A 21,962-nucleotide genomic window follows, 5' to 3' on the forward strand; every position below is an offset into this window, starting at 1 on the left:
GTGATCTGTAGCCTATAGTTCGGCTTTAGCTTCTAACTATCTTTGTCTTTTGAACCTGTTGTTGCTGCTGAGTCAGTTTGACATCCTGGATATATCCTTCAAACACAGACTGTAGACCCCTCTGTCTGCTTCTGTCTGGAATCACTCTTTCATTTGTCCAAATATATGATAATATTTCTTCAGGGAAAATATTTCTTCACTCCGACAGCTTGTCGGACCATCACAAAGGGGGCGGGGCTTAGTGAAAGGTCAATTGATGTAAAAATAATCATTTTGTGAGTAAATGATTCCTTGAATGTTGTTTACTTGTTGATGTTTACTTCTTAACGCTCACTAGAATCTCTCTCCCAGGTGATCACTCTGGAGGGCTGGGTGGAGATCATGTATTATGTAATGGATGCCCACTCTTTCTACAACTTCATCTACTTCATCTTACTCATCATTGTAAGTAAAACTCATAACTACACTTATTAGTTTTTTAAATTATTTATTAGTGCGTCCTATCAGCTGACATATCTAGTGCACAGTGTGTCCTGATGATTAAAAAAATGCTAAATAAATAATGATGTGTAACTGCAGTTAGACAGTCTGGAGATAAAAATCTCTAATAACATTTTCAATATATGTGGACTCCTGCCATCAATAAATTGAATGAAGATATCTCCTGAGTAGCGGAAAGAAGTGTTAATAGACTTGTGAAAATCAATAGTAGCATAAAGGACTGTCTACAGTCAATGTCCAGGGTGGGAGGGAGGGAGGGAGGTGGATGTTATGTAAATTTATCTTTGGTGATGAGTAGGGAAAAAAGGAGAGAAGAGGCGGAAGGACAGTTGAAGGAGACGAGAAATTGTATGTCCAAAAGAGACAAGTACTGTATGCAAACTGTTATGCAAGAGCTCCATCCGCTCTGCTCGCAGTGCCAGATGGTGGCACAATGGAGAATGTTAAATTCTGCATTTACATGCTATTGGCTGTGTGCAAAACGGCATTCAGTCAGCAGACGTACAATAAAAGTCCCAGAGGTTTCCCACCAGCAGGTGAGCACAATAAGAAATAGACATACAGCGTTTTGTAAAGCTGGAAAATGAGATCAAGAAAATACCAGAGGAGAGGAGAGGAGGTGAGAGAGAGGAGAGCTGTGAAATCATGTTGAAGAAAGACAAGTGAGAGTAAATGAATGAATGGAGGGTGAGTCAACACACCAATCAGTGGCTGTACAAATCCGCTCTACACTGTAATGAAAAGAAACCAAACTTAAACAGAGTGCAAGACCTGCTCTACAAAACAGTCTTTTTTTTCCACCTGCCTCTTCCTTACAACATTGGCCTTATTAGGCTGAGGGGATTGTTGGCATCGTGACTGCAGCTGTAAATCTTTGGCAGATCTGACCCTAGGTTGTCGTTGCCACTGTAAACACCTTTTGGCACCCAAAGATAGTTGACATGGTGTCACGGTGTAATCACTTTTGCCTGGTTCATGCTGCTACGTTGATCACAATCTAAAGACCTGTGGATTGTTTAGCCCCATACAAGAGTTATAGTAACGTCCGGCACAGGACGTATCAAATTTAACTGAACAGCTTGATTGCAACCTAATCTGAAGTCAGAACTCAGTTTTTGTTACATTTAGGGTGCTTTCACACCTGCCCTGTTTGGTTCAATTCAATAGAACTCAAGTTTGTTTGCCCCTAAGTGCAGTTTGTTTGGGAAGGTGTGAACACAACAATCGTGCAACCGGACCAAGACCTCCTTGAAGAGGTCTTGGACGATGACCAGCGCTAAAATCAACCTGCGTAGTTGTCCCTCCATTGTGACATTAGAAAGCGTCACATTTATCTTGTACTCTTCTTCAACATTTTGTTTACTTCCTGGATTTTTCCCGCATGGAAATTCTGTCCAATCAAGAGCAGCTTTCTCGCGCAGGCATTTGATCTGGTCCGCTTGTAAATGCTGCCGCGAGAACACGAACCAACCAACTTATGCAACTTCGCAACAAAATTTATCCCTGATTCAGACCAAAGCTAGACAACTCTAGGTCTGAAAGCACCCTTAGGCTCTGAGAACTGACCAGACAAGTTCAGTATACAGAGCTCAATTGCTTGCACAACAGCTAACAGACAGGCTCACACACTGCTCCCTTTGTGGTCCCTGATTGATTGACACAAATGTGGCGCCCCTTTGGAGCTCCCTTGCAAGGCTTCAGTCTGTTTGGCAACTTGTAGTCAAAGGTCCTACGGGATGCCTTGGAAGTGCTGCTGACAGCTACAAGACGTTTTTGGTCAGGCACTTCCATGAGCCCCAAAGGTGTTTTTCATGCACAGTGAGGGTCACCTTGACTCGCTTTCATTTTGTAGTTATTCTGTTTCTGCGTGTGTGTTATGTAGTTATGAAGTTGCAGTACTCTGTGCTTTAAGCTTGTTAGTTGATCCCATAAGTGTGTGTTCCCAGATACAAAACTCAGTTTGACCTCCACAGTGTCAAACAGAGCCTCGTCTCTATCTGCTTGATACTTGATATATTGTCTGGTGAGCAACCTAAGTGTCTTTATTGGTGTCACATTGAGTGAGTAAATAGATTAAAGTGATTTAGAGCTTAGTGCTACCAAAAGGGCAATTATGCGGAAGTTGTTGGGTGTTTGTGTGTGGATTATACTGGAATTTCTAACTTTGGTACAATACCCTGTATCAATACTTAATACAGTTTATGCCCTCCATTGCCTCCAAATATAACAAAGCTATAACCATAGACTGTATAGAATAATGGATGGAACTTTCGTGATGTCACCCACTGGTTTGTGGACTCCCGCTTTGAAGCCTTTGGTTTGGCATTGCAGCCGTTGCCATCTTGGTTTTATGAAGCCAGATGTAACCATATTTGGACAAGAGGCTGGGGCTGTGGAGAAGTGAGGGGCGAATCTGACTGAGAAGCCCAGGACACAATCGGCAGACAGCTTGTCACTCAAAGTGGCCTGGCCTTAATAATGAGTAACTTTTAGCCTTAAGAAAATACAAATGCATGAGTTATATAAAAAGGCAGTACAGGAGGAGGCGCACATTAATAATCCTCCAGGACTGTAACATGCTCATGTTTAACCCAAACAATGTGTAATGTGAGTGCAGTTGGTTCGGCTCGAGGTATGAACACGTTCTCACTACAAACCAGAGTTAGGTTGTAACCGGACCGAAACCACTTCCTCAAGAAGGTCTTGGTCAGGTTGCCTTTTCACCTGCACTTGGGGGGCAAACAAACTTGTGTTTAATTGATCCAAAGCAAGCAGGACAGGTGTGAAAGCACCCTCAGAGACAAGGTAGGGTACCGAACTCTGTGCTTTTAAGGGCAACAATTGAATTAAGTTGGCACTACGGAGTACTGATTCACCTTAAATCCACCTGTGCCAAATGTCAGTACCTGAGAACGCATCTGGGTGAAAACGCTGGGTTTAGACAAGGGGCCATAGCACTGTGAAGTGCCCCAAAGGCTGGAAGCCAGCCACTGAGCTCTGAGGCCGGCAACAGAGCTCAGTGGAGGCAACTTCAGAAAGGAGGCAGAAGTGCCCCAAAGCCAGGAAACTGGCTATAACGATTCACGGCACCACTGCAGCGCCAATCTGCCACGATAGTTACGGCATCTGGTCTATTTTCTTTTTTAGATTATTTTAGCAATAACCTAATGTTAATGACAAGTAGACAGAGAGAGACAGAAGGTTAGCTCTGTGTGTATATAGAAAATAGAAGAGGAGCAGAATTGTGTTTTAGCCTTCTATGTCACCTTTTCCACTTGTTCAATATTTTTAATTTGGTGTTACACAGAAAGTGAAGTACCTAAAAGGGTACTGTTAAGTAATGGTACTGAGTTCCAGCTACCGTACTGGTGTTCAGTTGTCAATGGTACCCAACCCTATTCAGGGAAAGAGAGAATATATATACACATAAATATATGTGACAGCTGCTGTATGGAAACACAAAGACGGATGCAATCAGTTGTAGTAAGCAAGTCTGCCATCTTAATTTGTGTTAGTGAGAGTGTGATCACACATGCTTTTGTCTATGTGTGTGTGTGTGTCCACGCATGCATAATGCAGTGATCATCTGAATGCGTGATATTCGGCTGCCCTCCCTGATTNGAGTGTGATCACACATGCTTTTGTCTATGTGTGTGTGTGTGTGTCCACGCATGCATAATGCAGTGATCATCTGAATGCGTGATATTGGGCTGCCCTCCCTGATTATGCGCAAAGCTGTCTACTGATCAGAATCACAGAATAGACACACACACACACACACACACACAGATGTGAGCCTGGAGGGAAATCAAAGCCCCACACACCTGCAGACCTGCTTTGACCCACAGGACACAGATGGGCATCTCTCCTCCCTCTCTACCTCCCCGCTATATTTCCCCTCTCTTTCTCTCTCTGTGAATATCTCCGGAGTTTCCTCTTTTTCATTCCTCCCTGCTTCTCCAGTCTCTCCTTCACCTTGCCCTGCATCTTTGATCGCTGTGGATGAAAGTCCATAGGTGGAGGGTTATTAAGTTTGGATATGTGCATGTTTTATTGAGTGTTCCTGCTGCAAATGTTTTGGCCTTGTCGGTGTATATAGCGGACTGTGTGTGTTCTCGGTATGTGTCAGTCTGAGAGCTTTGTCCAAGGAGGAACAGTGAAGCATGTTCAGATTTGTAATGAACAAAACCGAGACTCTGCTACAAGCTGCCCCATCCATCCAGCGGTCGAGTTTTTGAGTTGTTCAGCATTAGCCAATATTGATCTAATCATTGTTCCGTAACCAGCTCAGAGTAGTCCGATAAAAGCCATTTCAGCAATCCTGTAGTGATTCCCATTACTGCCACTAAAAGGGTCAGCCAACACGTACCATACACAATGCACCCCATCTCCTCTCTGCAACTGCCCCTCAACCTTCCCCTCGACTCATGATGAGAAAATGACAGTTCCTTTGTGAAAAAATGTACAAATATAGTGATGCACTGCTGGGTGAAGAAATGTTTGTGAGAAGCATTGTGGAGCAGGAAAGTAAAGAAGGATACGGAGTGTGAGCAGGGGCGGGAGGGAAAGTTAAGTCAAATCAGAGAATGAAAGAAAGAGAAAGATAACCAGACACTGAACTGTGCTTTGGGCATGTGTTGGCTCTGTCTGTCTGCTCCAATCAGCCTGGGTTTGGTGGGAAGCCAGCCCTCAGAGACCTTTAGCATGTGTGCTAACATCTCTACAGGGGGATTGGCACACATTATTAGAATTAGCAAACGTGAGCTTGATGTTAAACCGAGTGTGTGTTTACCATTGGAAAATCACAATTGCTTACATATTTCATGTTTCTTAAATGAGCAACATCTGCTTTAGCCGTAGGCTGATTATTCAAATAAGACGTTGCATTGGTTCTTATTGTGTTAGTTAGGGTTGCCTCTCGGTTAAGTGTGTAAAATATGGATTTCTGCGTTAAGTCTTTACCCACTTTCTTTTCTGCAGAACATTTCAGTCTTGGAGCTAGATAGTAGCTCTTGTTCCCTGCAGTCATTTTCCATTGTTTGCACTCTTTATCTCACTTCAACTACTGTACATCTTAAAAGCACAGTGTGAAGGATTTAGAGGGATATGTTGGCAGAAATGGAATATGATATAATAAGTATGTGGTGTTTCGTTTATAGTCACCTGAAAAGAAGAGTCATTGTGTTTTTGTTACCTTAGAATTTATGCCCACATATGGAGCTTGTCCTCGTCCATGGAGTGTGCCATGTTGTGCCGCCATGTTTCTACAGTAGCCCAGAATGGACAAACCAAACACTGGCTCTAGAAAGGGCCATTCGCATTCACTGTAGCTGGTAGCCCCTCAATAATGAGCCAAACAGCATTGGGAAAACACAGATTTTTGACATGGAACTGCCGTGTTCTGTGTTTCTACCAGTTTTAATCACAAAGTCTGTTTGTTTTGGAGAGGAAGCGACTTCTGCAGATAATTCAGCTCCCAGTGAGAACCTCCTGAATGTCTGGTCCTTAGGTTATCAGAGAAAAAAGGTGAGCACACATGAGCTGATGCTAGGCTAACACCCCATCTCTGACAAGCAAAAGAGCACAGGAGAAATACTGATTAGTGATGTGAAACTGCTTTATTTTGTGTTTTTACTGGTTTTAACCACCTGGTCCATTTGTTCTGGAGAGGAAGACACCTGCGGGTAATTCAACTCCTGGTAAAACCCTCCTGAGCAATGAACACTGAAGGAACTCTAACCGGACGAAGTATTAGCCTGTTGCTAGATGCCCCTAAATCCCACTAAATCGTACACACTGAATTTTTAACTCACACTACAAGTCTAACTCTCTGTTCCTTGTTCCACATCCATCCAGATCGGTTCATTCTTCATGATCAACCTGTGCCTGGTGGTTATCGCCACCCAGTTCTCGGAGACCAAACAGCGGGAACACCAGCTGATGCAGGAGCAAAGGGCGCAGTGCCTGTCCTCGTCAACCCTGGCCAGCATGGCCGAGCCCGGGGATTGCTACGAGGAGATCTTCCAGCTGGTCTGCCACGTCCTCCGCAAAGCTAAGAGGAGATCGGCAGCTCTCTACTACACGCTGAGGGGCATGCCCCCGCCAGCTGGTGGAGGCAGGGGTAACAGGCGCGGTGGAGGGAATGTGAACGGAGAGCGGCACCATTCCAGACACCCGAAAAGTAAGTAGGAGGGTGTCAGCAAGTGACGTAACCCAAATTTAACATTTGACATTTTATTTGAGGCCCAACATGTGTACTTTTGTAACATTTATGCCCAGTTCAGACTAAAGATTCGCAACGAGAAGAAACCATTTCAAACATAGCAGGGAAAAAGTTGCAGTGGTGTGAACTGTTCACCTTGTCAAGTCACCAGCGTCTGGTATTCAGAAGGCAGGGTACATCACCTGTTTCAAGCGCCAATCAGCTTAAAGCAAAGTCAAGTGGTCAAGTTGGTAACAAGCTGTCAGCAGACTGCGTGTTTGCTTGTCGTGGCATTCCCTGATAACAGCCCTCTGCTCATACTGAATCCAAGTCTGTCTCATTTACATCCACTAACAGTTGTTACTTGAACGCACCAGAAAAGCCACAAGTGAGAAAGTGAGAAAGAGAGTACAGAGAGTCATTGCTATGTAGACGATACTCTGTCTCGTCTTGTTGCATTGGTGTTAACTGGCAGGTTCTCAAAACGTTGCAGACAGGTGCGTTGCAAGTAGTTGCAAGTTTCAACTTGTCTCATCATGACCAGGGCGTAAGAGTTGAAAAAGTTTTATATACTTGAAAAAACACAGTGACAACCTGCCTTGATTATGTAATTTAGGATTAAAAATGCTGCACAATGCTGGATGGTAATGGTCTGGCCACTTACTATGTTTGACTACAAATCTGGCTGCATTTTAATGGATGTGACTTTAGGGGTGATGTTCTGTTTACTTTTGGCAAAGTCAGGCTTACACTGTTCTGTTCAAAATATATTTTTGAAACTTTTGCAACAAAGGCACACACTGGCATCCTGCATATTTTGCATTGCAAAACAACATCTGAAATGAAAATGCATCCATTGTCTCATATTCTTTCTGTTCTTGTCTCCTTAGTATCCCACTGCCCACACCAGAGCAAGCAAGACAACAGCTCTCAGCCCTTGGCCAACTCCATAAGTCTGACTGTCCCTCAGAGTCCAGAGGACTGCCCTATATGTGCATTGTCACTGAAAGAGGGGGCAAGGGCCGTGGGAGACTCCAATGCCAACGGGGAGGAAGATGAGGAAGATGCAGTAAAAGAGACGGGCAAGGAGGAGAACCATTTAGAGGAGAGGGGAGATGGAGAGAAGCAGAGGAAGAGGACATGCTTTGGACATTGTAAAGACTTTTGGAATGATATGAGGAGGAAACTTTGGGGCATTGTGGAGAGCAAGTACTTCAGCAGGGGCATTATGATCGCTATTCTCATCAACACCATCAGCATGGGCATCGAGCATCATAACCAGGTAAGATGATACAGTGAGTGCTGTCAAACATTGTTTATGCAGTTATAATAAAGCAAAATGAAGACAGGGTTTTATTAATTGTTTTACAAGTCACAAGTAAGTCTCAAGTCTTTGTACTCAAGTCCCAAATCAAGACAGGCAAGTCCCAATTAAGTTATGTCCCAAACATTAAGTATTGAGTCCTAAAGAAGTGATAATGCGCCCTTCATCAAATGTAATCCTATGTTAACGAGTCACGTTAGCTAAGCATTAGCTCGCTATGCTCACATTAGCCTTACTGTTACTGGGCAACTTTAAATGTTGAACAAAGTTGGAAGTTGCTGCGTCTTCGTCTGTGTTTTGCAACCTGCACTATTTTTGCATACTGCAGTTTGTTTTTCAATGACCATCGCATAGTTTTTGTACGCAAACAAACTTATCTTTTGTTGAGTTTTTTCCACCTGGTGCTCTGTAACATAACATTAGCTCTTCATGGTTCTCTCCTGTAACTTGATTGGATGCTGTCGGATCTGAGGAATTAAGGGTGCTTTCAAGACCTAGAGTTGTCTTGCTTTTGTCTGAATCAGGGACTAATTTTGTTGCAAAGTTGCATAATTGCCTAGAGTTGGTTCCTGTTCTCACGGCAGCATTTACAAGCGGACCAGATCAAATGTCTTGCATGAGAAAGCTGCTCTTGATTGGTCAGAATTTCCATGTGGGAAAAATCCAGGAAGTAAACAAAGCGTTGAAGAAGAGTACACTTGCAAGATAAATGTGACACTTTCTAATGTCACAATGGAGGGACAACTACGCAGGTTGATTTTAGCGCTGCTCATCGTGGACTATATTGCTGTCATTGTTCATTTTAGTCAAACCATACAGTTTGAAAACGAGGCGCGGCTCCAACTAGAAAACAATGTTTTCAAAAGGAACCAAAAAAATCCATTCTCTCTGGCAGCTGCAGGCCTGCAAAGAAATTGACCAGTCACAGCCATCCAGTCCACATGGAAGTTACTCCTTGCTCAAATTTGAACTCTCTCTCTTACCCTCCATCCAATCCCCTCGCTCCATTTTGACACTCCTCTGCTCCTCGTCCCGCCTCATCCCAACCCCCCTCCGCATTTGAAAGTACGAGCGGTTTGTAAGGCCCTGAGCAATTCAGCTACACGAGTTTCAATATGGAAAATAAAGAGAGCGACAGCAGCAAGCGGCCTCTGCTTGCCCCACCGGCAAAGGCCGAAAGGAAGCGCAAGTCTGCCTCTGAAAAGGCAGAAATGAAAAAGAAATGCGACAAATTGAGGGCTCAAAGCAGAGTAAACATCGGGTCATCCGTTGACCGATGGAGAAAGCTCCGGCAAGATCTGGGCCGGAAAAGTGATGCTGATACAGCAGAGTTTTTGTTGAACAGGTAATATTTCATTTTTTATTGTGGATGTTGTGACATGGATAACTCTATGCCAATACTGGCTTATGACTGTGAAAGCTGCCGTTAGTTTTTTGTGTGGTTAGACGGCGTCAAAACATTTTTTGTCTGCAATATTGTCAACATTTGTTTACTTGTTCGACGGAGACGTTATCATCGGGATCATGGAGCACAGAGGGAGGGGTGTGTGGGGGGGGAGGGGATGCTTTTTTCAAAACTTTCTCATCGTCTTTCTAAACATAGACCATAGCTTTAACCCAAACAATGTGTCATGTGACTGCAGTTGGTTCAGATCGAGGTCAGAACACGTTCTCACCACAAACGAACCGCACCAGAGTTTGTTTGTAACCGGACCAAGATCACCTCTTCAAGAAGGTCTAAGTTCGGTTTTTGTGGTGCCCACCCGCGTGTGATTGCTGTGTTCACACCTGCCGCAATAAGCTGCACTTAGGGGGCAAATGAACTTGAGTTTGATCTAACCGAATGAAACAGGGCAGGTGTGAAAGCATCCTAAGTGCTGACTTGCTGGGAATGAGTAGTGTTAACGTTAGTTGATTCAGGAAATGAAGTGACTTGTGGCACACTTTCTAAACACCATACTTTTTAATCCTTAGGCTTGGGGGAAGGTATCAAGTATTTTTTTTAATTCAAAACCCTAAATTCCGAGTGACAGTTCGAGTCATTGGTGTTAAAGTCTCAAGTTGAGTTGATTTTGTCGAGTCTAAAGTCATCAACTTTGTCTGACTCAAGTCTTCACCTTTGGAAACTTCAAATACCTGTAATTTGCCAACAAAGCCAGTAAAGGTTTTGAATATCAGTAAAGACAGTAGTCCTTGCCATCATTGTAGAAATATGCATTCCCTTTAATCCTTCAGACTGACATACTATAGTGTCAATAGAGTGCGTCAGTGTAATCATTTCCCGCTCCCCTCTCACTCCCACAAATCACTGCAGCCTCAGCAGATAAACCACTATCACTGCTGATGAAGCATCGCTGCTAGAAATATCATAATAGCAGATGACATTCAGAAGGATGAGCGTGGGAGTGGAGCATCACTGCCATGCAGTTTCCCTGACAGAGGTGTAAACATTTAGCCTAGCGGTAGACAAAACCGAGTTGGCTTTTAACATTGGCCAGGCTCCTCTGAGACAGGCAGGGCAGGTGTCTGAGAGCCAGAGTGGGGAAAGCCTGCCAAGACTGTGCATGCACGCATGCATACAAACACATAAGCGCACACACGTAAAGTACACATCCATTTGTGTCCAGTGTGTGCGTGCACATTAGCAAATAACTTTTTATATGTGTATATGCAAACAGCAACATACTCAAGCTGTTACATAAAAAAGCTTTTTCCTTCATGTCCCTCTCTCATCTGATGCCATTCTGCTTCCTCCCTTGCTAATTTGACTTCCTCTTCTCTCCCCGTTTCCTCCATAAATCCCTCTGTGCACCTTTTCCTTTGCACGTTCCTTCCCCCCCCTCGCTCCTTTGTTCCTCGCCGTCTCCCTTCCTTCCGTCCTTCCCGCCTCACCCCAAGCATCTCATCTACTGTCTGACTCTCTTTTACCTCCCTCAGTTTCATCCTCCGTCTCCCCACTTCTCCCTTTCCCTCTCTCTCTCATCCGCCCACTCACTCTTTGACAGCGTACAGAGTAGTTGCTTTCTCTCATCTCTGAAGACTCTAAAAATAAACGAGGGTTGGGTGATGGGGGGGGGGGAGGAGGAAAGGAGTGAGATGGGAAGAGCGAAGCAGACGCCGGTTACACAGCAGTTTTCAGCTCAATTCCCTGTGTGATTCCGCGTGTGAGCGGGCGCGCTTTCAAAGTAGGAATGTATGCAGAAACACACATGCACATTTGCATGCGCACACTCACAGAGGCTTTGTCTGTCTGTCTGTCTGTCTGTCTCTTGAGTCTTTCTCCCTGCACAATTTCCACAGGCTGACACAGAAGCAGTGATACAAGTGTGTGTTTTTGTGCTCTGCAGTCGAAAGTCTTACCTCTTGTAATTTTGTTCTAAAACAGGAACTCTGAAGCTGATGTGCTTCTCCCTCCACAGGGCTGCTGTACTCACACCACATCTGTTCATGTCAAGAGTGTGGTTTCAAATAAAAAATGCATATTGTTCTGTTTCTGGATACTTTTCCACTTTCACTAATCCGTCAACTGATGTTGAAATGGAAATAAACAAGGTTTTTGCTCTAACTTATTATGAGGCAAAGGTTAATTGCACAATTTGATGGCACCATCACTGTTTACACTGGTTCCTTATAACCTTTGCTTTCACTACTATACAACTCTGTCTGCCAGCAGGTAAAGCAGTGAAACAAAGGCTTGATTAATGGTGCAAGACAACAGCATAACAACATTACAATGTCAATGACAGTTATGTCTATGCACTGAGTATTGTTTACATACACAGAGAGTTTGCCTCCCGTCTTCTTGCCACCCAGCATCAGAAGTCCTGTGTGCACAGTGCAGTGAGCGGCTTCTAGTTTCATAACGGCATCAGGAATGTTGTTGTTCAGCCATGTCTTGGTCAGAAGAGGGATGCGGCCGCTCTTTGTGCCTCGCTGTGATGTTACCCTCCTGCTGCGTTAACACGACGGGTGACAAAGCAACAGGCTACAAGTCATTTTCAGTGGAAGCAGGAGACTTGAAACTACAAACTCTTTGACAATTCTTGTCACTGCTGATGGGCATGACATGCTACAGATCAAAGTTGAGCTGGCGGTGAAGCATCAACCAATCGTGTGTGTCTGTGGAACAGTGGTATTTAGCTTGGTTAGCTGATGCTTTGATAGCTTTATGTGCATCATGGTGCACATAGGGATGCAATGAGGCGGCGAAATGTGATATTAAAATGGGGCTCAGCCATAGATCAAATGCATAGCTTTTTTTTTTTTGTTGTTGATTAAACAGACTTTCGATGACATAGTCGAGGTGCTTTGTGGCAAGTAGATCACACACAAGCCCATAAAGATGTAACTACATTTTGAGCATTTGGGCAACACTTCACTGGTGACTCTGCAATATATTAGCCAGTCACACTGTGGCATTGTCGCTTGTAGTGTGAACACAGCATAGCTCATCCATCATGTTAGATGAGATTGGTTGGGAGCAGTAGATTGTGTGGTGTAGTCTTTAGCATGCTTTCCCCACCGCCGCTGGTGTCTTCCTCCTTGGAGAGTAGCCCAAACCTGGATTCTTCCTCACCTAAATGCAGTGCATCTTCTAGAAGCAAAATATAAATAAAATTGTGCCAAATTGAATTCAATCAACAGCGCATTGCTTCACTTTAATTTGCTACATTCCTGCTAGTTAAAGACTTAAAATAAGGTTTGTCTTCACCTGAGGTCTGTGCATCTCCTATGGATACATATCTACTGCTGTATTGATTTTATAGCAGTCATGGTACAATGACACACTGCGGCATGTCTGAGTGGATGCTGCACAAGGACGGGGATTCAGTGAAGTAACGTTAGCAACATTATTCTTCTTGGCCGGATGATGAATGGATCATTTTTGTTTAGCCCGTCTGCAGTCCTGATATTTAGGAACATTTTTCACAGGCTGCGGCTGCAGAGTGCATGTTCACGGAGCAGCGACGTGACCCGCCCTCTAGCTACATGATTCGCCCACCTTACCTTGCATATCAGCCCCCTTCAGTCCTTGGGTGGGAATTATTACGTTAAAAGAGAGGCAGTAAAGGTTGGGGTAAGGGTAATGGGAAGGGTTACATGTGGTTACTTATAAAGTGGAACGCGTCTTCATGTAGTATGAACACATACAGTAGTACACATTTTAAATGTCAGTATACCAACCAATAAAGTAATAAATAAATAAATACCACTAAGTGCGCCTCAACTTTACGTTCCAAAACAAGTAATAGCAAAAACTACACAAACAGCATTCTCGGAACCCATCAGCTGTATTCGGCGTCTGACTTCTGGCAGACAGCGATACAGCCTCTGGTGGCAGACCCCCGATTTTTTGGCATTCCGGTTTGATTTGGGCAGAGGAGGCGAATTTCCGTTTCCGACTTCCGTTTATATATAAGTAAATTTGCTGAACCATTGCGATGGATTCAGAGTTTGCAGTGACGCCAATTATGTTCCGCCTCCTTAGTTCACCGCACGGAGCGTTTAACCTGGCAACACCTGCAGCCGGCTCAAACGTGATTGGTCAATATCACGCGGACTACAAACAGCCTACAACCGGAAACCAGGGCTCTTCCACTCTTCTTCCGGAGGCAAGATCTCCAGGGTTTGCCTACAGACTCTACATTCACTGAATGTAGAGTCTGTATATAGAGACTACACAAACAGTAATAAGGAGGAGCGGCTGTGTCCATATTGTCTTTGCTAACCATAGTACCACTTCGAAATGCTAGAGGGGAGAAGTTGTCTATTTCCATTTTAAAGACGAGCTGCCCATTTGCATTCATGTGCATTTTGTGTCTGGACATCTCTGTGTGGACAAAAAATGGCACATTGAAATTCAGGCTCGGAAGTTGTAGCTCATTCATTCATATGCAAGCAAACATTCACACGCTGACTGAGGGCACATTTCAAGAGAGAAACAGGGAGAGAGAGATTTGTATGGGAGGGTAAAAATTGAAATATTATTCAGGAGGTGGAAAATTAGGGAGCAGGTAGAAATTAACATGGGAGAGCATCGGTACAAGGACATGAGGAGAAACACGGCGAGGGGATAAAAGGTAAAGAAAAGCAGAAAGGTGGGGAGAAAGCAAGGAGAGGATGGAATGATGGTACTTTGTCCAAGTTAAACTGAGGTGTCAAGGGCCGTGATGGTTCTGTCAATAGCAATAAATCTCATATCCTGTGTTTGCACTTAGGACGAGTGAGTGAGTCCTGGACACAGGTCAAGGTTAGCGCTAACTGCTAAGGGATACATCTCTATTTATCCCTACATTCCCTTTTTTCTGCCACACCACATCCAGTTTTAGTATGTCATTTGAATTTTTTAGAGGTAGTGTCGTCATCTGAAGCTCTCTATAGTCACAGATTGGTCCAGCTCCCAGCTACAGCTACAGCTACAGCTACAGCAGCTCAAATGAGTCTCAGTAGATGTTTTCCAGACTAAAACCTTGTAGTCAAAAGTGGGCTCATGAGATTTAGGCTGCTTTTGTCGGCTTATTTAGCTTCCTTCCTTCCCTTTTATCATTCTTGCTCTTCCTCACCTCTAATCAAGTATTTTCCACTCCTCTCCTCCATCATGACATCATCATCGTACTCCTAAACAATCCCTCTGCTCGCTCCTCGTTTTCCCTTCTCCTCCAGCCGGGTTCTTCCTCCACCGCGCTCACTCCTCTGATCGACAGGAAGGTATTGATTGTGAAGAGATGGGTCTGCCTGATAATGAGACTCAGAGAGAGAAAGAGAAAAGAGATGGAGAACTAGGGGATGGAGAAAGATAGGGAGAAAAAGCGGATTAGAGAAATGGGGGAGGGCTGTTTTTCTCTGACATGGTTTGCTAACTTTGGCAGGGCTAGCTGGCTATTTCTCCACTGGCTTTGAAACTGAAATTCACAGGGGGTATCAGAGAAAGCATCTGATCCATATCGTGCACAACGCACATCCCCTCACACACATACAAATGGAAATAAACCCGGGATTGACTGGAGAGTGTGTTTGTTTCTTGTGCGTGCATTTCCTATATGTATGTGCTTCCTTTGCCAATTCTGGATAACATGGTCAGAGTTTGACACCATCCACAGCACAGACACTAGACACTCTCCATTCCTTTCTTGCTTTCCTGTTTTTTGTTTCTGATGTGATGTTCCCTGAGGTTTTCTTTACAATTTTGCATAAACAGCTGTGCTGGGAAAAAAAAACACAACACAATTTGTTTCCCTGTTTCTCAGTGTCTTCCCCTCCTCTCTCTCTGTCGCCTATCTAAGATAAGGTGTGTGTGTGTGTGTGTGTTAATTTTATTTGCCAGGTAGGAGAGAATTCTCTTTTCAAGTGACTGACAGTTTGAGTGACAGCCTTTTCAACACAGGCGGAGAAATGTGATGCACACACAATTGTTCTCGCAGTGGCTCCGGCGTCTTTTGTTGCGGCAGCTGTGATTGCAAAGCAGCGGTTTAATATCAACTGTGTTTTTATCTCTCTGTCTGTACCTGCCTCTCTGAGGATATCACTGTTTTTAACTTGGGATGCTTGCAACTCAATCCCTCTGTTCTTTTGCTTACCACTCTTTGCGCCACTCTGTCTATTTACCCACTTCCACACCGGACTTGTCATTCTGTTTTTCTGTTTCTGTGACCCCTCCCTCCCCAACCTGCCCCCACCCAGCCCGAGGAGCTGACCAATGTCCTGGAGATCTGCAACATCGTCTTCACCAGCATGTTCACCCTGGAGATGATCCTGAAGCTGACTGCTTTTGGCTTCTTTGAGTACCTGAGGAACCCCTATAACATCTTTGATGGCATCATCGTCATCATCAGGTCTGCAAACTACAAAATGATTTTCTGATTGCAGCTGAGGGCGCCACAATTTAAAGGGAAACGCCACCTAAATTAAAAATTCCAATGTCTTACTTTCATTGCCTAGAAATGTTCAGTTAGTATTTGTGAACATGAGCTACTCTTTCAAAGCCAGAAACCAGAGAAAACGTGTGATGTCATCAGGTATAAAGTCTGGAGCTGCTCTATAGGAGCCTGATTGTTGGACCCACAGAATTTTGCAGATGAGCTTTATTCTGTAGCTTCTTTGCGTAACATGTCATGCATCTGTGCACTGTCTAGGTAAAGGAAACTGGAGGCAAAGGCTACCAACACTGCACAAATTCCTATGATTTGCACTGTGTACAAGTGTTCCAATTGATCAAATTCAGAAAAAACAAAGGTCACTTTAAGTCCCGAAAATAGTAGGACATAAAGGGGGAGAAGTAAAAAACTTAAGCAGCAAATATGGATCAAAAAACTTTATTCTCGTCTGGAGGTGCGGAGTTAACTAATGTCAAATGCTATGTAAAAGCGTTGTTGAACATGCCTCGAGTTAGATGCAGGCAGCCCCTCATTCTGACATCTCTTCATTTAGTCCATGTATAGGTCTTATTTATGCATGTGTGTGTATTTCGTGCCTGTGTGTGTATATGACAACAGAGTGACAAAAATTAAATTCATAAAGTACTTCTTCTTCTTCTCCTTCTTCTACTATTGTTGGCTTGACAGCAGTGCATCCATGTACAGAGTTGAAATAGAAAAGACAGTTGTACTTAAGCACATTTACTCACCCAGCAAAAAACAAAACAGCAGTCATTTCAGTCGTGGACCCAACTGCACACAGTAGTTATAGTCCAGTAGACTCCTGTACGCTTTCATCGGCTTGCTGTGTATTGTTAGTAACATTAGGAGGTCTGGAGGATGAGGTAATTTGTTACAACGATTGTGTCTTCACTGGGCAAATTGGTCAAGTTGTGGGAAGAGTCACTTCTGGGGCGGCTGTGGCTCAGAGGTAGAGCCAGTCGTCCACTAATCGGAAGATTGGCGATCAATCCCTGGCTCCTCCAGTCCATATGTCAAAGTATCCTTAGGCAAGATACTGAACCCCAAATTGCACCCGATAGCTGTTGATGGGTAGGCAAGATACTGAACCCCAAATTGCACCCGATAGCTGTTGATGGGTGAATGTGAAATGTAGTATAAAAAGGGCTTTGAGTGGTCGGAAGTCTAGACAGGTGCAGTCCATTTACCGTTTTTCTTGGTTGTGTCAGGATGACATCCAACATGGGTTCCAATTTTCTTATGAAACCTGCTACCTCTGGTTCATCCAACCCTTTTATGTAGTACTCTATTTCCCGTTCACGCAGTTTATGCATTTGCTGTCTGTATGAAATTTGCACGTCTTAATAGTCACGTGATTGCAAACAAGCTGTTGTAGCGTTCTCAGTTCTGAAACAGAAAATGTACCCATACACTCAGCACAGGCCCTCGGGTCTCCTAGTGTCACCGGGAACATCTTTCCCAATTCACTGTCTCTGGTGTACTTTAGGACTTTATACATGATGTCATCACAAATCACATAAGTTTTAGGGCTCTAGTTTTGGATTTGGGCAAAAGTTGTTCATGCTCACTCATATTTTTGGAATGCTTTAGACCGCAGGACTAACATATATGAATATTGAAAATGGCCATGCAGTTCCCCTTTAATAAATGAGATACAATTTTTTCAAACTTTGTCCCAAAACCAGCTTCAAACCACTCTGCTGGAAACTAATGAGAGCTTTTGTTCAAACATGTAACGACTGTACATCTAATTGAGTTTTAAGATATGCTTTCATCTCACAAAAAAAGACAAACATACTGTTCCAATCAGGATTTCCATCTGTTTCGGTGTATTCCCCGTAGACCTTTGTGTTAAACTACACCACTTCTTTTATGTGACAAATGTTTAATATAGGAACTGTCTTGCAGCGTGGGATAGAATATAAATGCAGCAGTATAGATTTCTATACCTTGAAAAATGTGCATTAGTGTGTTTTTATTTTATTCTTCTCTTCTCTTTCTATTGATACTTGTATTTTTCTCTACCAATTTCCTTTCATTTCTCCACATCCTCTGACTTTATCTCTATCTCTCTCTCTGTTAAATAACACATCCTCCCACCGCACCACACACCCCAGTGTGTGTGAGATCATCGGCCAGGCAGACGGCGGCCTGTCAGTGCTCAGGACGTTCAGGCTGCTGAGGGTCATTAAGCTGGTGAGGTTCATGCCTGCGCTGAGGCGACAGCTGGTGGTGCTGATGAAGACTATGGACAACGTGGCCACTTTCTGTATGCTGCTTATGCTCTTCATCTTCATCTTCAGGTAACAGAGGGGGCACAGGGGCATGTTTTTATGTGGACTGGGGCTCGGCAAAAAGCAATCAGCACGACGCAGAGAGGGCAGGAGGGTGTAAACACGTCTCTGTGCAGTCCTGTGCCTGATAGCTTAACAGCCGAAGACAAGTTGTTTTGTTGCCTCTCTAAACCTTTGAATACAAAAAAGCAGTGATATAGTATCAGCTTATTAAGACAAAATATAATAATTAAGCATCGTGTAGGCAGTCATTGCCAAAGGCCTGAACTGAATAACAGGATTTACCTCCACCATTTTTGCCTGAACTATATATCAGCTCTGTAAAGGCTTCTCTCTTTGACCTGCCTCTTTCTCCAGGATTACATCTGCCATGAAAGTCAAGAGTACCTTAACTTGTTTGTCAGTCTGTCAGCAGTATAGTTGACTACATTAAACTTTTAGATCTACAGTTAATTAAACAGATAGGCCTCAGGCCAAAGAACAACGATATCAGGAGACTGTAGCTTTTTAACTGACAGAGACTGAGCTCAAATTCTAACGGCGCATTGTTAAATTGATTTGATGTAAAATGCAGTGCTTTACTTTTATATGAATTCAGTAAAGACTCATACCAATCAGTCAACTAGGTCACCTGTTAAATCTAAGTAACAGGATTTTAATATTTAAATATTCTTCTCTAAATTAAAGGAGCTGTACGCTACATTCAGAGCACTAATACAGCAGCAAACCACCTGTTGCTAAGATATAGTCACGCTTCCTTTCTGTGTGTCTTAATCTGAGCTTCTCTGTTTATTGTCGTGGTAGGTGGTTCAACGGCGCTTGCATGTTAGTGCATGTGAGTCCCTGTGAGTGTGGTTGGCTAACGGTTGCCACTCTGCACTGGGATCTTAAGTTCTGATTCCTCCAAACACTCTCAGTATGGTACCTTTGGAACCAGCAGTAGCCCTTCAGACATGGTACCTAGACCCTAGCGTTTCGACCGCAAACAGTACTATTAAATGTGGGCGGGGTTGTTGTCACACTGCTCCGTCCAGCACTCACTGTATTTCCTCCTTTATCGGTCTGCACATTGTTTATCGTCCACAGACCGAGGTTGCGCGCCGACATTTTCAGAACAAAATTAAACAGGCTGCAGTGAGAGTCTCTCTCCATGGGATGTTTTAAAATAGCAGGTTTGTGCATTTAGTCCTTCTCAGGCAAGCTCAGGGGTGTAGTGTTGCTGGAACCCACAGGAATGATGGTCCGCAACGCTTTTTTTTCTCGGGATATAATTCAATCAAAATTAATACATATTTTCAAATGCTTAAAGATCCGCTCATTACTAAAAGTGTATGTCATCCAAGAGAGACAACATAAACTAAAGTAATGGTCAAAGTTGTTAAAGTGAAATTTAAGGTGAGCTGATTGATTCACGTTGTCAACTCAAGCATTCAGTTACAAGTTAATGTTCGACCTCAAAAATCGCCAGCAGTCGGCCCAGTGAATTAAGTTATTTTTTCTCAGACTCAAGCTGCTGTAAGAGGCAGCAAAATGTCCTTTCATTTCATAGTTACAGTTTACTAATATATGTAAAACTCTCCACAGTATGAACGTCGGTTACATGAGCCTCAAAACCAGCCACAACTCAGCCCTGAGCAGAGTGACCGTCCTCTATTGACCAATCAATGGACTGCAGTGTTCACAGCTCCACCTTTTAGTACCAGATCTGTGTGCTAGGTACCCCAACAGAGGGGGGACCAAAAATGGGGACGGTACAGAACGGTTCCATTGGTACCATCCACAACTTTTCACACTGGAAACAGGAAAAAACATACCGAACTGAACTGAACCGCACTGCTCAGTGGAGACGGGTCTATATAGTAGTTACTGCTAACATTAGCTAGCTGCTAGCTTCTGGCTCAACCACTTCCATGTTGAGAACCATGTGTAGGGTATCCCGCCCCAGAGTCTGAAACCTAGATATGGTCTGAATGTTGCATACAGCTCCTTTAATGTAACAATCCAAGATGCTATACAGCAATTACATTGTACCTAAATGAATAGTGATGCAGATGCTAAAAACTGCAATTTACAAAAACATAATCATTCAGCCTCATCTCTCTTCTTGTTAACCACCCCCAGCACGCACACACACACACACACACACTCTACTCTGTTTTCTCTCCAATTCCACCTCCGTGGGCGATAACGGAAAATGAAGATGGTTTTAACAGAATTATTGTTATTTGAATAATTTATCATAATTGTTGCAAGTGCAATCCTTTTTACATGATAGGTATGAGTTCCTCTGCAGCGTAATAATATTACTCCAGTCCTGCTTGTATCTTTATGAGTGCACAACGTGTTTGTGACTTCATACGTGTGTGTGTGTGTGTGTGTGTGTGTGTGTGTGTGTGTGTGTATGTATGTTTACCTGCCAACCAGCTTCATCACCCCTGCAGCACAGCAGTCAAGCATAAGTGTGCCAAGACAGATGGTGTCAGAGCTTTTAGCCAGCTAATGCTAGCCTGAGCAAGTGGCATTTGGTCTATACATCAAGCCACTGTAACTTTTAGTGAAGAGTTAATGTAAAGTGCCACTCAGCTAAGATTTAAACTTTCAAAAAGCTCTCCATAAATTGCCCGACAAAAGCAGCAATGAATGAAAAAGTCAACAGCGCTGTCTGGGTTACACAGTCTTGTGACGACAGCAAACAGATAGGCGCAGGTAGATGATAAGAGCCAGGGAGAGGGGGATGGGAGAGTGAAAGCTAGAAGAGTAGAGCTTTGAATAAACCAAAATAAGATTATAATAGTCATACAGTTTGTTTATGTACAGTTTGTGTGGATGCATTTTACCTTTATTCTGTGACAGCATGTGTAGTGGAATTACTGGAGAAACCCCCTCTTGTGTTGCAGTATCCTGGGGATGCATATCTTTGGCTGTAAGTTCAGTCTGAAGACCGAGGCAGGAGACACAGTGCCCGACAGGAAGAACTTTGACTCCCTGCTCTGGGCCATCGTTACTGTCTTCCAGGTATGAATAGTTCAAACACACACACACACATCAGCACACTTTCAAAACTGTGGTTTCACAAAGAATAAAAACTTTCAAGTGAGTGTTTTTTCTACCTGTATAGACATTTGTGTGTACGTACTATACATGTGTATATGCTCTGTAGATTCTGACTCAGGAGGACTGGAACATGGTGCTGTACAATGGGATGGCATCCACCACGCCCTGTGCTGCTCTCTACTTCGTAGCTCTTATGACCTTTGGAAACTATGTGCTCTTCAATTTATTAGTTGCCATCCTTGTTGAGGGTTTCCAGGCTGAGGTGAGACATCTTGGTTTCCGGCATTGCACAGTTTGCCCTTTGCAAATTAACAAAACCAAATGTGACATGGGACAAATTAGCCAGTCATGTCCCATCATTCAACTGTTGTAGGTTGAAACATGAATATTATTGCACAAACTAAACTTGCTGTATAAAGTATATGTACACTCACCGGCTACTTTATTAGGTACACCGTGCTAGTACCGGGTTGAACCCCCTTTTGCGTTCGTGGCATTGATTCAACAAGGCGCTGGAAACATTCCTCAGACATTTTGGTCCATATTGACATGATGACATCACACAGTTGCAGATTTGTCTGCTGCACATCCATGATGTGACTCTCCCGTTCCACCACATCCCAAAGGTGCTCTATTGGATTGAGATCTGGTGACTGTGGAGGCCATTGGAGAACAGTGAACTCATTGTCATG

At 43.6% G+C, this 21,962-nt stretch overlaps 1 protein-coding gene across 1 annotated transcript in view; it reads left to right on the top strand.

The window, feature by feature from the left end:
- LOC126405033 (voltage-dependent T-type calcium channel subunit alpha-1I-like) overlaps positions 1-21,962 on the top strand; it is a 266,041-nt gene that overhangs the window by 173,252 nt on the left and 70,827 nt on the right. Inside the window, exons 8-14 of the mRNA XM_050068546.1 lie at positions 352-444; positions 6,358-6,682; positions 7,594-7,985; positions 15,708-15,859; positions 18,040-18,225; positions 21,114-21,231; positions 21,377-21,532. Of these exons, the coding sequence (XP_049924503.1) occupies positions 352-444; positions 6,358-6,682; positions 7,594-7,985; positions 15,708-15,859; positions 18,040-18,225; positions 21,114-21,231; positions 21,377-21,532 (1,422 nt within the window). The remainder of the gene's footprint in view (positions 1-351; positions 445-6,357; positions 6,683-7,593; positions 7,986-15,707; positions 15,860-18,039; positions 18,226-21,113; positions 21,232-21,376; positions 21,533-21,962) is intronic.

The sequence above is a fragment of the Epinephelus moara genome, chromosome 18, assembly GCF_006386435.1.
Source record: "Epinephelus moara isolate mb chromosome 18, YSFRI_EMoa_1.0, whole genome shotgun sequence".
Taxonomy (NCBI): Eukaryota; Metazoa; Chordata; class Actinopteri; order Perciformes; family Serranidae; genus Epinephelus; species Epinephelus moara.